This window comes from Oncorhynchus mykiss, chromosome 18 (genome assembly GCF_057628025.1).
Source record: "Oncorhynchus mykiss isolate SJ-2025 chromosome 18, ASM5762802v1, whole genome shotgun sequence".
Lineage (NCBI taxonomy): Eukaryota > Metazoa > Chordata > Actinopteri > Salmoniformes > Salmonidae > Oncorhynchus > Oncorhynchus mykiss.
In genome coordinates, this window is record NC_143039.1 from 60,051,831 (window position 1) to 60,064,363 (window position 12,533).

Consider the following 12,533-nt stretch of genomic DNA (forward strand, 5'->3'; position numbering starts at 1 on the left):
CCCTAAAAAACGGATTACAAATGTTACAAGATTTTGATACTCTGCACTTTAGTTACCTTTAAGAAAAAACAAAACACTACAGAACAGTTTTGAATTCTGGGATATGAAAACTTTGATGCTCAATATCTCAGAACTATGCCTTGCGCATATAGGTCAAGAAATTATCATGTATGATTCATCCGAGACAAAGGGTGCTTAGCCAGTGACTCACCTTAGGACACTGCATGTAGGCTATTAATGCACTGAGATCCTATTTTGCTCTTGCTTATTGAATGACGTACACGTTTCTGTTAACTTTTCAAATTCTGCAGAGACAACTACACTTATGACCTCAAATGTTTTCTTATAGTCTTATTCAATACCGCCAAAAAATAAATGACAACAATCGATTATGCAAGCAAATTCTAGCATACAATTACGTTTCAGAACCTTGGACAGCTCCTCTAGGTGCGAGCCCCACTACGCTGCGAGCCCCAACTCTACGCCCTTTTCTCGCTCTCAACCATTTACACGTACAATAATATTTACCGCGGTGTGTGTGTGCGTGTGTGTTTGTGTGTGTGCGCGTGCGTGCGTGCATGCGAGAGTTTCGGTAGCGCCTGTCCGAAAATTTTAAGGAAAAGTTGCGCGCGAGGCAAGCCGCAGTGGGAGGGGCGGGAAGCTGCCGCATTTTTCTGAATGAAATTACTCTACAGGAGCCCCCCATCCCACCCCACACTCCCGTCTCTCCGAGCGCCTCATTGGCTAAAGCCTGCCATCACTGACGTCAGTCAGACCTTCCCTAGTGAAGGAACATTCGCGCAGGAGATCCATCCAGTCATTCCGGTGTTCACCACCGGAGAAACGGAGACAACCTATTCGCAAGGAGGATATGTTATTACTCTGATGGGGACAGACAAGCCTTACTGAGATATTACCGACCATCGATATACCAGGAGACAAGCTGGACACAGACAGCATCACGGCATCACAGTTTCCTGGATTCTCTGTCAACAGAGCTGATTTGAAAGAATCGTGATCAAGGTCTTGTTAGAAGGTAAGATCTTCTGTCCTGTCTGTCTGTAGGTCAGTCTGTGTGTGGGGGCAGTGTATGTAAACCTCAATTTATATCAGAGATAAAGCATGAGGACATGGTTTTCCAAGCTAGTGGGCATCTGTTACACAACACACCACAAGGCACTGTAGTAGAAGAGTGGAGAACAGACACCAGAAGGGCTGCATTCCAATTCTGTCTTCTCCACCTTCTATCTGGAGTGTGTACTCGTTCACTCCCCCTTGTATATTTAAAAGCATTGGCTAGACATACATATAGGCTAGACAGGGCTTCGTCATCATATATCTCGTACATTTCTTGAGGGGAGTGAACAAGTGCACACTTTGGAGAGAGAAGAGTAGATATCAGGCAATGAAATGGAATGGTCCCATAGTAATGTGAGGAGCATGCAAAGTCTCTCCTTTGAGATGAACCAGTATCACTGTGGTTCAAGTGCACTACCTCCTGTGCCATAAATGCCCAGACCTTTTGGCAGATGCCGAAGTGGCCTAAGACCCAAGAGAGGAAGCCACTGTAGACTATCGAGATGCAGGACAGGAGACGAGGAAAGGAAGCCACTGTAGACTATTGAGATGCAGGAGAGGAGACGAGGAGAGGAAGCCACTGTAGACTATTGAGATGCAGGAGAGGAGACGAGGAGAGGAAGCCACTGTAGAGTAGATGCAGCCCCAGTGCAGGGTGTCTGTCTGCTGCTGTTAAGTAACCATAACAAACCACATGCAGGAACAGAGGGAGAGGGAGACTTGCTAACAGTCTGTGACATTGTTTGTTAACATCTCTGTCTTCTCTCTCTCTCGCTCTCTCTCAGGTGTCGTGTGTGTGACTCATGATGACCCAGAATGACTCGGACATCTGGTTCGAGGAGTCTTCAGGTTCAGGGATGACTTCGCCTCTTTCCCAGCTGGACCAATCAGATCCCACAACCATTCCTGAGGCCTCTCCTCTCAGCCTATGGGGAGTGGCACTGTGCGTCTCCGGAACCCTCATTGTGTCCGAGAACACCATCGTAGTGGCGGCCATCTTGGCCACGCCTTCTCTCCGTGCTCCTGTCTTCCTGCTCCTCGCCAGCCTGGCATTGGCCGACCTGCTGGCGGGCGTGGCCTTGATCCTGCACTTCCTCTTCCTGTTCTGTGTGGAGCCCACGGATTGGTCAGATCTGATGACGTCAGGGCTTCTGGCGACATCACTGACCGCCTCCCTCCTCAGCCTGATGGGCGTGGCGCTGGACCGTTACCTGTCGCTAAGCCACGCCCTCACCTACGGCTCCCGCCACTCGCGTCGATGCGCCGCTGGTCTGCTGGCACTCGTCTGGCTGGGGTCATGTCTGATCGGCTTGGGCCCAATGCTGGGGTGGCACTGCCTCAATGACATCACATCCTGTTCCGTGGCGCGACCCCTGACCCGGACGTACCTGTCGTTGCTTTGTGGCGGCTTCCTGCTGGTCATCATGGTAACGCTGCAGCTATACACCGGGATCTGCCGCGTCGCTAGGCGGCACGCCCATGCCATTGCCACGCAGAGGCACTTCCTGCCTGACGACCAATCGTACAACAGCAAGCACGGGGGCCGGGGGAAGGGCCTATCTCGGCTGTTGTTAGTCCTCGGAGTGTTTGTCAGCTTCTGGACGCCCTTCGCCCTTTACGGTTTGCTGGGCGACGCATCTAGCTCGCCCCTGTATACGTATGCTACGTTAGTGCCGGCTGCAGGGAACTCTCTGCTCAACCCTCTGCTGTATAGCCTGAGGAACAGAGACATACGCAAGGTGCTGCTGCATGCCTGCTGTCCTCACAGACACACACACAACACACACAGGCCTGTTGACGTGTAGGATGGAGACACACATAGACACACACATACTGTCCCATATAACTGTAACGCATACAAATAGCACATCCTCATCATCACTTGCACATCAGATAAGAAGCAATCAGAATGTACTGTTCCAGAAGGCAGCCATCTTGGAGTCAGCTGGAATAAGCTCTGTCATTGGCTGTGAGACCTGATGTACTGTATCATTTCATCATGTGCCTCATCCTCAACTAACATGTAGACAATCCACTCTGATGCAATCACAGAGGTGCAACTATCGTAATTCATCTGGGTCCTTGGTGGGACTATACTATGCTGCTGTCGGTGATCCAAAGGTCAAATGCAGAGTAACTTGAAGGACTCTTAAACTCTTATAAAGTGTTTGCACTAATACTGTAAAACGCACCTCAACTATCTCTGAAAAGGTTTGAGTTTGCCAATGTTTTTTAAAATAAAATGTATGAATGTTGTCTTTTTCTACTTCCTAAATAAAAACTACTTTATTTTGTACTAAAAGTGAGGTGGAGTCTCCTTCTTTCTATACGCACGCATGCATGCGCACACACACACAGACGTACTTGACTTAAGCCTGTTGACAATTGTCCTGCATCTCGGTTTGGAGCAAGTTTTCCCAGGTCACACCAGTTGAGGCCGCTCTCAGCCATTTCTGCCTAGACTTTCTCGGTTTCTGGGTCGCCCTCTGTTTCTTTTTCCCTGTGGGTTCCATTTCAACCACTGGGACAGATGTCAATTAAACGTCTATTCCACGTTGGTTCGATGTAATTTAATTGAAATGACGTGGACATAACGTTGGTTCAACCAGTGGGCAGGACTGGCGAGTGATGATGGTGGTCGGTTTCTGAAGGGTGTCCAATCCAGCTCCACTCATCTTTTGATTTTCAGGAGGATCTTGAACATGGTGGATGACTGTAAACCTGAAAAAATTCTCCATTCAGAAAGGCTACCCATGACACCTGACACAGAGCAGTACCTCGCTAGCTGCTTTGCCTTTTTCCTATGCAGGCCTGCAAGCTGAAGGCCACGCACTGTCAGCCTATGTACATGGCCAAGACTCCCAAATATCAGTACTACAAGTTTGCACTGATAACCTGGTATTTCAGCAACTTGTCAGCAAAGGCCTGCTCCACTTACGGGTGAAAATAGCAACCCACTTCCAATATGAGCACTTCACTTCCGGCCTCTCTCACAACAACTCTATCTGAACCCCTCCCTCTGGCCTCCCTCCAGCACCTCCCTCCAGCCTCCCTCACAACCACACTATCTGAACCCCTCCCTCTGGCCTCCCTCCAGTACCTCCCTCCGGCCTCCCTCACAACAACACTATCTGAACCCCTCCCTCTGGCCTCCCTCCAGCACCTCCCTCCGTCCTCCCTCACAACAACTCTGTCTGAACCCCTCCCTCTGGCCTCCCTCCAGCACCTCCCTCCGGCCTCCCTCACAACAACACTATCTGAACCCCTCCCTCTGGCCTCCCTCCAGCACCTCCCTCCAGCCTCCCCCACAGCAACAACAACATCTGACATATTTGGTATACAAGAAAACATCATCAACATGCAGGAATATGCACTGATGGTGTTACTGCCTATCTCACCTCATTAGCTATCAGGTTGACAAAGCGGTCATGTCTAACGATGTATGAACAGCAATCACTAACAATGTGTGAAACAGACTACATTACATTTGACTCATGTAAGATACAAAACGGATCATGGTTTGCAGGGTACCAGAGTGCTAGGTTGTATTTTGTTGGTAGAACCTGAAGCCTTAACAGTGGTGTGAGTGTCCTCGCCAATTGCAGCGTTCTGGTACATGGGATGGTAGCTGGTGGGTGGAGAGAACAAGTTGAAGAGCTTGACCATGAGTATTCAATCAGGCTTGATATGATTGACATTTCCCCTCTGCCTGTGGTCATGAAGCTAAAGGCTGTGAGAGAAGTGGCTTTAGCAAAGGTTCAACATCTGTTTGCCAATGTGCAAATCCCACAGAAGGTTTTAAGGGAAATAAAGTGGTGAGAAAGTGTCTATCCTTAAATACACACACCACACGTGAAGTTATTTTCCTGAGCCCAAAAAAGGGAGAGGTTTGGGTGTCCTGAATGGAGGATTTAAATATTTATAACTCAGTGTGAATATTCATGATGTTCTTTGTGAAGTGTCAGAACACACACGCGTACACACATAGGGCGCTTTCCTCAATTAAGGCGAGGCGATGCAACAACCAATGGGCGAACTCTACCGGTTCACGCATAGACCAAAAAATGTATCCAGAGACAGAAGAGAAAGTGAGACACCCCTCTCAAAAGTTATTTTCTGGTTCACTGAAAGTTCAATGAAAGTCAATGAACTAAGTAGACCAGACCCAGCTGGGGTCATAATCTTAGAGCATGAATATAAAATGCTAATATCTTCAATTGTGAGTGATGACAAAAATCGGCCTTGGTGACAATTTAAATAATTTTGGAATTTGACTTCTGTGGTATCTTCTCTATTGGAATTGTCTTTTTCGGCCATGATTCAGTTAAACTGCAGCACCGAAGCAATACTGTAGGTGTAGTCAAAAGCGTGCTTCCAGCCTGGAACCTTGGGCCCTTGGTCTCAACCGCCGAGCTCATGCAGCAACGCTGCTCAATGACCAAAGGATTTTTTGGCGGAAAAACAGAGCGGAGCATCAAGAGTTATGCTAATTATCTACATTTACGTTGGAGGTGTGAATTGCATGCCATTACCACTGCTATGTGACAGGTAGCCTAGAATCCACATTAGCCTAGCCATTAGCCTAGCCTAGCCTAGCCATTAGCCCAAACAAAGAAAACAATGTTTGTGCATCCAGGTATACTTATATGGGTGAATCAACTTATTTTTATAGACATTATTTCATATGATTTAATACATGTTATTAACAAAGTTTGCTCCATTTGAAGTATAAATAAGTGATAATGCCGAGAAGCCGTGTTGGGTGTTGTCATCGAGGACCGGCAAACCGTGCCAATATATCCATCAAACACTGGCTTCAAGAGCATTATCACTTTTATACAGGGTTGGGTAGGTTACTTTCTAAATGTAATTCATTACAGTTACTAGTTACCTGTTAAATTGTAATCAGTAACATAACTTTTGGACTTCCCAAACTCAGTAAGGTAATCTGATTACATTCAGTTACTTTTAGATTACTTTCCCCTTAAGAGGCATTAGAAGACAAAAATGTATGTTACCAATTGAACTACATCTATTGCAGGATAATTCAATGTTAAAGTTTACATAGCTGGCCATATATGGATATTACATTTCTCTACATGTTCTCTCTACTACCGCATGGCAAGCGGTACCGGAGTGCCAAGTCTAGGACAAAAAGGCTTCTCAACAGTTTTTACCCCCAAGCCATAAGACTCCTGAACAGGTAATCAAATGGCTACCCGGACTATTTGCATTGTGTCCCCCCCCCCCCCCCCCCCCCCCCCCCCTCTCTTTTTACGCTGCTGCTACTCTCTGTTTATCATATATGCATAGTCACTTTAACTATACATTCATGTACATGCTACCTCAATTGGGCCGACCAACCAGTGCTCCCCCGCACATTGGCTAACCGGGCTATCTGCATTGTGTCCCACCCACCACCCACCCACCCAACCCCTCTTTTACGCTACTGCTACTCTCTGTTTATCATACAGTGATGGAAAAAAGTATTTGATCCCCTGCTGATTTTGTACGTTTGCCCACTGACAAAGAAATGATCAGTCTATAATTTTAATGGTAGGTTTATTTGAACAGTGAGAGATAGAATAACAACAACAAAATCCAGAAAAACATGTCAAAAATGTCTGGCTCCCAGGTGTCTTTTATACAGGTAACGAGCTGAGATTAGGAGCACACTCTTAAAGGGAGTGCTCCTAATCTCAGTTTGTTACCTGTATGAAAGACACCTGTCCACGGAAGCAATCAATCAATCAGATTCCAAACTCTCCACCATGGCCAAGACCAAAGAGCTCTCCAAGGATGTCAGGGACAAGATTGTAGACCTACACAAGGCTGGAATGGGCTACAAGACCATCGCCAAGCAGCTTGGTGAGAAGGTGACAACAGTTGGTGTGATTATTCGCAAATGGAAGAAACACAAAATAACTGTCAATCTCCCTCGGCCTGGGGCTCCATGCAAGATCTCACCTTGTGGGGTTGCAATGATCATGAGAACGGTGAGGAATCATCCCAGAACTACACGGGAGGATATTGTCAATGATCTCAAGGCAGCTGGGACCATAGTCACCAAGAAAACAATTGGTAACACACTACGCTGGTAACACACTGGTAACACACTACGCTGACTGAAATCCTGCAGCGCCCGCAAGGTCCCCCTGCTCAAGAAAGCACATATACATGCTCTTCTGAAGTTTGCCAATGAACATCTGAATAATTGAGAGGACAACTGGGTGAAAGTGTTGTGGTCAGATGAGACCAAAATGGAGCTCAATTCAACTCGCTGTGTTTGGAGGAGGAGGAATGATGCCTATGACCCCAAGAACACCATCCCCACCGTCAAACATGGAGGTGGAAACATTATGATTTGGGGGTGCTTTTCTGCTAAGGGGACAGGACAACTTTACCGCATCAAAGGGACGATAGACGGGGTCATGTACCATCAAATTTTGGGTGAGAACCTCCTTCCCTCAGCCAGGGCATTGAAAATGGGTCGTGGATCTGTATTCCAGCCTGACAATGACCCAAGGCAACAAAGGAGTGGCTCAAGAAGAAGTACATTAAGGTCCTGGAGTGGCCTAGCCAGTCTCCAGACCTTATTCCCATAGAAAATCTGTGGAGGGAGCTGAAGGTTCGAGTTGCCAAACGTCAGCCTCGAAACCTTAATGACTTGGAGAACATCTGCAAAGAGGGGTGGGACAAAATCCCTCCTGAGATGTATGCAAACCTGGTGGCCAACTACAAGAAACGTCTGACCTCTGTGATTGCCAACAAGGGTTTTGCCACCAAATACTAAGTCATGTTTTGCAGAGGGGTCAAATACTTATTTCCCTCATTAAAATGCAAATCAATTTATAACATTTTTGACATGCGTTTTTCTGGATTTTTTTGTTGTTATTCTGTCTCTCACTGTTCAAATAAACCTACCATTAAAATTATAGACTGATCATTTCTTCATCAGTGGGCAAACGTACAAAATCAGCAGGGGATCAAATACTTTTTTCCCTCACTGTTTATGCATAGTCCCTTTAACCATGTCTACATGTACATACTACCTCAATCAGCCTGACTAACCGGTGTCTGTATGTAGCCTCGCTACTTTTATCGCCTCGCTACTGTATATAGCCTGTCTTTTTACTATTGTTCACCTAATACCTTTTTTTCACTATTGGTTAGAGACTATAAGTAAGCATTTCACTGTAAGGTCTACTACACCTGTTGTATTCAGCGCACGTGACAAATAAACTTTGATTTGATTTGAAGCAAATGCGACTGCTGTCATGACTGTTGTTGACTAGGCTAGCATTAGACACTGGACAACTTTGTTACAACTCTAGGTAACTAGCTAATTGCGTCTGTAGTGTTTTGTGTAACATCTCCCAGCAAATAATGTTAGCAAGCAACTCAACTGCAACTAAAATTGCTACATAGTTTATCCGTGTACTCCTGTTATTAGGTAGTTACTGTAGCGACCTTCCACCTCAGATAGTCAAGTACTGTAATACATTTTGTTGACAGATTTGAATTTGTAATGTTTTGATAGCTCCACCTCATTTAGCTAGACTGAAGTTGACATAGCTAATGTTTGCTGAAAAGTAAATGTCCCTGTGTGTGTGTGTGTGTGTGTGTGTGTGTGTGTGTGTGTGTGTGTGTGTGTGTGTGTGTGTGTGTGTGTGTGTGTGTGTGTGTGTGTGTGTGTGTGTGTGTGTGTAAACCATACAAGACAGGTAGCTTGTTAATGCCAACTGATATATTTGGGTTCAGTTGGCTTAACAAAACGTTTGTGTGTTTTCAGGATGACATCTTCATCCATGAAAAGGTTTTCATCCTGGAGGAGACTGTGCAGGAGACAGAGGAGGTACATTCAAATCCATGTTATTTCTAAGGCTATTGTTTATTTCAAGACACCGCCTTAATTATTTTCTACCAACAGGAAAGAACGGTTAGTACAGCATGCCAAACTGACCACTGGGTGCCAGAGTGTTCCTGTGCTGCAGTGGAGAAGAGGTCCACCAGGACCATCACTAAAGGGCTCGGGGCCCAGCTAGATTGTGCTCACAACCATCAGTATACAACCGATGTCCTGCCCCTATATGCCACAGATGGAGCTGACGGAGAGTGAGATCAGTGAAGACCAGAACTCGCTGTGTGAACCTGAGAGCTCAGAATCACAATCATCACAGTGCGAGCCAAAATATACTATGGATCACTTTGGGGGAGCGGCCTGGTGTTCCAAAAATGGGTAAGGACCAGGCCATTCAACAGCGAATTAAAAGATACACCCATCCATAAAGGGAATCAGAGTGGAATTGTTTTTCCACTGTTTTTCCATTTTTTTACCTGTTTCAACAGACCTGCTACCTTGTCCCGGTCCTGCTGTTTCAACAGACCTGCTACCTTGTCCCGGTCCTGCTGTTTCAACAGACCTGCTACCTTGTCCCGGTCCTGCTGTTTCAACAGACCTGCTACCTTGTCCCGGTCCTGCTGTTTCAACAGACCTGCTACCTTGTCCCGGTCCTGCTGTTTCAACAGACCTGCTACCTTGTCCCGGTCCTGCTGTTTCAACAGACCTGCTACCTTGTCCCGGTCCTGCTGTTTCAACAGACCTGCTACCTTGTCCCGATCCTGCTGTTTCAACAGACCTGCTACCTTGTCCCGGTCCTGCTGTTTCGACTCTCTCTCAACCTATGAATGCTCAGCTATGAAAAGCCATTTGCTCCTGAGGTGCTGAACTGTTGCACCCTATATAACCAATGTGGTTATTATTTTCATGTAAAAAGGGCTTTTGTAAAATACATTTGATTGATTGATTGATTGATTGGTTGTTTGCTGTGCTTGATGCTGTGTATTCACTAACTGTCTGAGTGACATTTATAGTATCAGTAACATATATTTGTGCGTATTTAATCTGCATTTTAACTTCTTAAAGTGGCAATCTGCAGTAGAAGCAATAACAAAGTGTCTCCCTATTCCTCTTTCAGTAAAACGCTGAGGGATGGGGCTGGAGAAATGTAGCTCCTCTCAAATTTATAGACAGAGCTATAGATGCAAGGACTGACCATCCATGATATCAAAATTGAAATCCTGTTTCTGTGATCTATTTCCACCACCATCTACCCAGTTTGCTTTAGATAAAGGCGTCTGCTAAATGGCATACATTATTAAAGTCTACTTTGACTGTGCCAACTGGCTGCCCAGTGTAGTTACCATTCCTTTCCAATAGATGGCAGCCAAAGCTAGTTGAAGTCACTATAGCCACAGGGACACGGGTTTAGTGCGCGTTGAAAGTCGTTTTATCTTCAAAGCAAGTTTATCTGGTTATGCTTGAACCAGTTGTTATAGTGGACAAGCTAACTAATACTATTTTTACATAAGGTGCCGGCATTAGGTCTTGAAAAAAAATTACAGCAGGCTAGATTTACTAAATGAACTGGTTTTATTCAAACCCTATGTTAATGCCTTTGTTTCTACTTTGCGTGCCATATAGAAGAAACGACACACGCAGGGATGAGACGGCGTTCACCTCGTCCAATTCTCCCCTGTGCCCATAGGGTGAACTGGCGATAAACTGCCAGCCTGTGTGCTCTGCAAACAAAATCACAATGTATTTATAATGAACACGCCCCATTATTGGTTAGAATGAGATTTCATGAATCATGACGCTGTCTGCGATTCGAACTCCGGTTTCATAATCAAAACGTAAATGTGTTACCATCACGCCAAACAACGCTGGTGATAAACACCATTGTAGGATACTGATTATATATACTGAGCACCTACCCACTATTGATATTAACCTTAAACAATATATAATCAAGCAACATTTCAGCAATTATTTAACTGGTATCTCTGCTGCTGACTGGTCGAGTAACCCCTTCTGCCAGGAAGTTCTTCATAAGGATTAGTGGTGCATGTATACTAGATAGCTGTAAATTGCTGCGTGTCGCTCCAGCATATAGCAGCATGTTGGATCGTGTGTCAAAAATGCATCATAGCACGTTTGTATGGTCTGGTTATTAAATGGGTACATAGTTCAATAGTAATATCATTTAAAACTCAAATGAGACAGATAGTTGGCTAGCTAGCTATCTAGCAAACTTCGCATACTGTATAGATAGCTAGCTAAGTTAATTAAATATCACCAGCTACCTAACTTCATGTTAGCTAGCTATCTTGATGTATTTACCACTGTAAAAAACAAACTCCAAATGCATTTATAGGTAGCGAGCTAACAGCCATGAAGGAGGGTGAAAGGATAGCAGCCCCAACTGTCAAAGTGAGAGAGTAGGCTATTCTGGACAGGGCAGGTACTTTTGTGTAGTTCCTGTCCCTATAAGTGAGGACGGAGATAATAGTAACATAATATTCAGTTCGGTGTAATTTGACTATAATGAAGTCTGTTTCTTGTGAGGTTTTCCGTCCTCAGATAAAGAGAGCTATGAAATCGTGTCTACATATGAAGAGCAGTGGTTCTCAGTCCTGGTCCTGAGGACTCAAAGGAGTGCCAATTCTTTGTTTTTGTCTTAGCGCTGCACAGCTGATTCACATGATCAACTCATCATCAAGCTTCAAGTGGTATTTATGTATTCATTTGTGATGCTATCCTTAATATGATCCTGTTATTGTCACATGCTACACATGCACATACAGTTGAAGTCAGAAGTTTACATACACTTAGGTTGGAGTCATTAAAACTAGTTTTTCAACCACTCCACACATTTCTTGTTAACAAACTATAGTTTTGGCAAGTCGGTTAGGACATACAGTGGGGCAAAAAAGTATTTAGTCAGCCACCAATTGTGCAAGTTCTCCCACTTAAAAAGATGAGAGAGGCCTGTAATTTTCATCATAGGTACACTTCAACTATGACAAACAAAATGAGGGAAAAAAAAATCCAGAAAATCACATTGTATGATTTTTTATTAATTAATTTGCAAATTATGGTGGAAAATAAGTATTTGGTCACCTACAAACAAGCAAGATTTCTGGCTCTCACAGACCTGTAACTTCTTCTTTAAGAGGCTCCTCTGTCCTCCACTCGTTACCTGTATTAATGGCACCTGTTTGAACTTGTTATCAGTATAAAAGACACCTGTCCACAACCTCAAACAGTCACACTCCAAACTCCACTATGGCCAAGACCAAAGAGCTGTCAAAGGACACCAGAAACTAAATTGTAGACCTGCACCAGGCTGGGAAGACTGCATCTGCAATAGGTAAGCAGCTTGGTTTGAAGAACTCAACTGTGGGAGCAATTATTAGGAAATGGAAGACATACCAGACCACTGATAATCTCCCTCGATCTGGGGCTCCACGCAAGATCTCACCCCGTGGGGTCAAAATGATCACAAGAACGGTGAGCAAAAATCCCAGAACCACACGGGGGGACCTAGTGAATGACCTGCAGAGAGCTGGGACCAAAGTAACAAAGCCTACCATCAGTAACACACTACGCCGCC

General features: G+C 45.0%; 1 protein-coding gene across 1 annotated transcript; it reads left to right on the forward strand.

Moving 5' to 3' along the window:
• Positions 1-1,866: 1,866 nt before the first annotated feature.
• On the forward strand, positions 1,867-3,379 carry gpr3 (G protein-coupled receptor 3). Its single transcript, XM_021572419.3, has one exon. The coding sequence runs from the start codon at positions 1,881-1,883 to the stop codon at positions 2,880-2,882; it is 1,002 nt and encodes a 333-aa protein (XP_021428094.1). The 5' UTR covers positions 1,867-1,880; the 3' UTR covers positions 2,883-3,379.
• Positions 3,380-12,533: the final 9,154 nt, after the last annotated feature.

Coding starts and splice junctions, on each gene's coding strand:
- gpr3 (XM_021572419.3), top strand. CDS start 1,881: ATGATGACCCAGAATGACTCGGACATCTGGTTCGAGGAGTCTTCAGGT.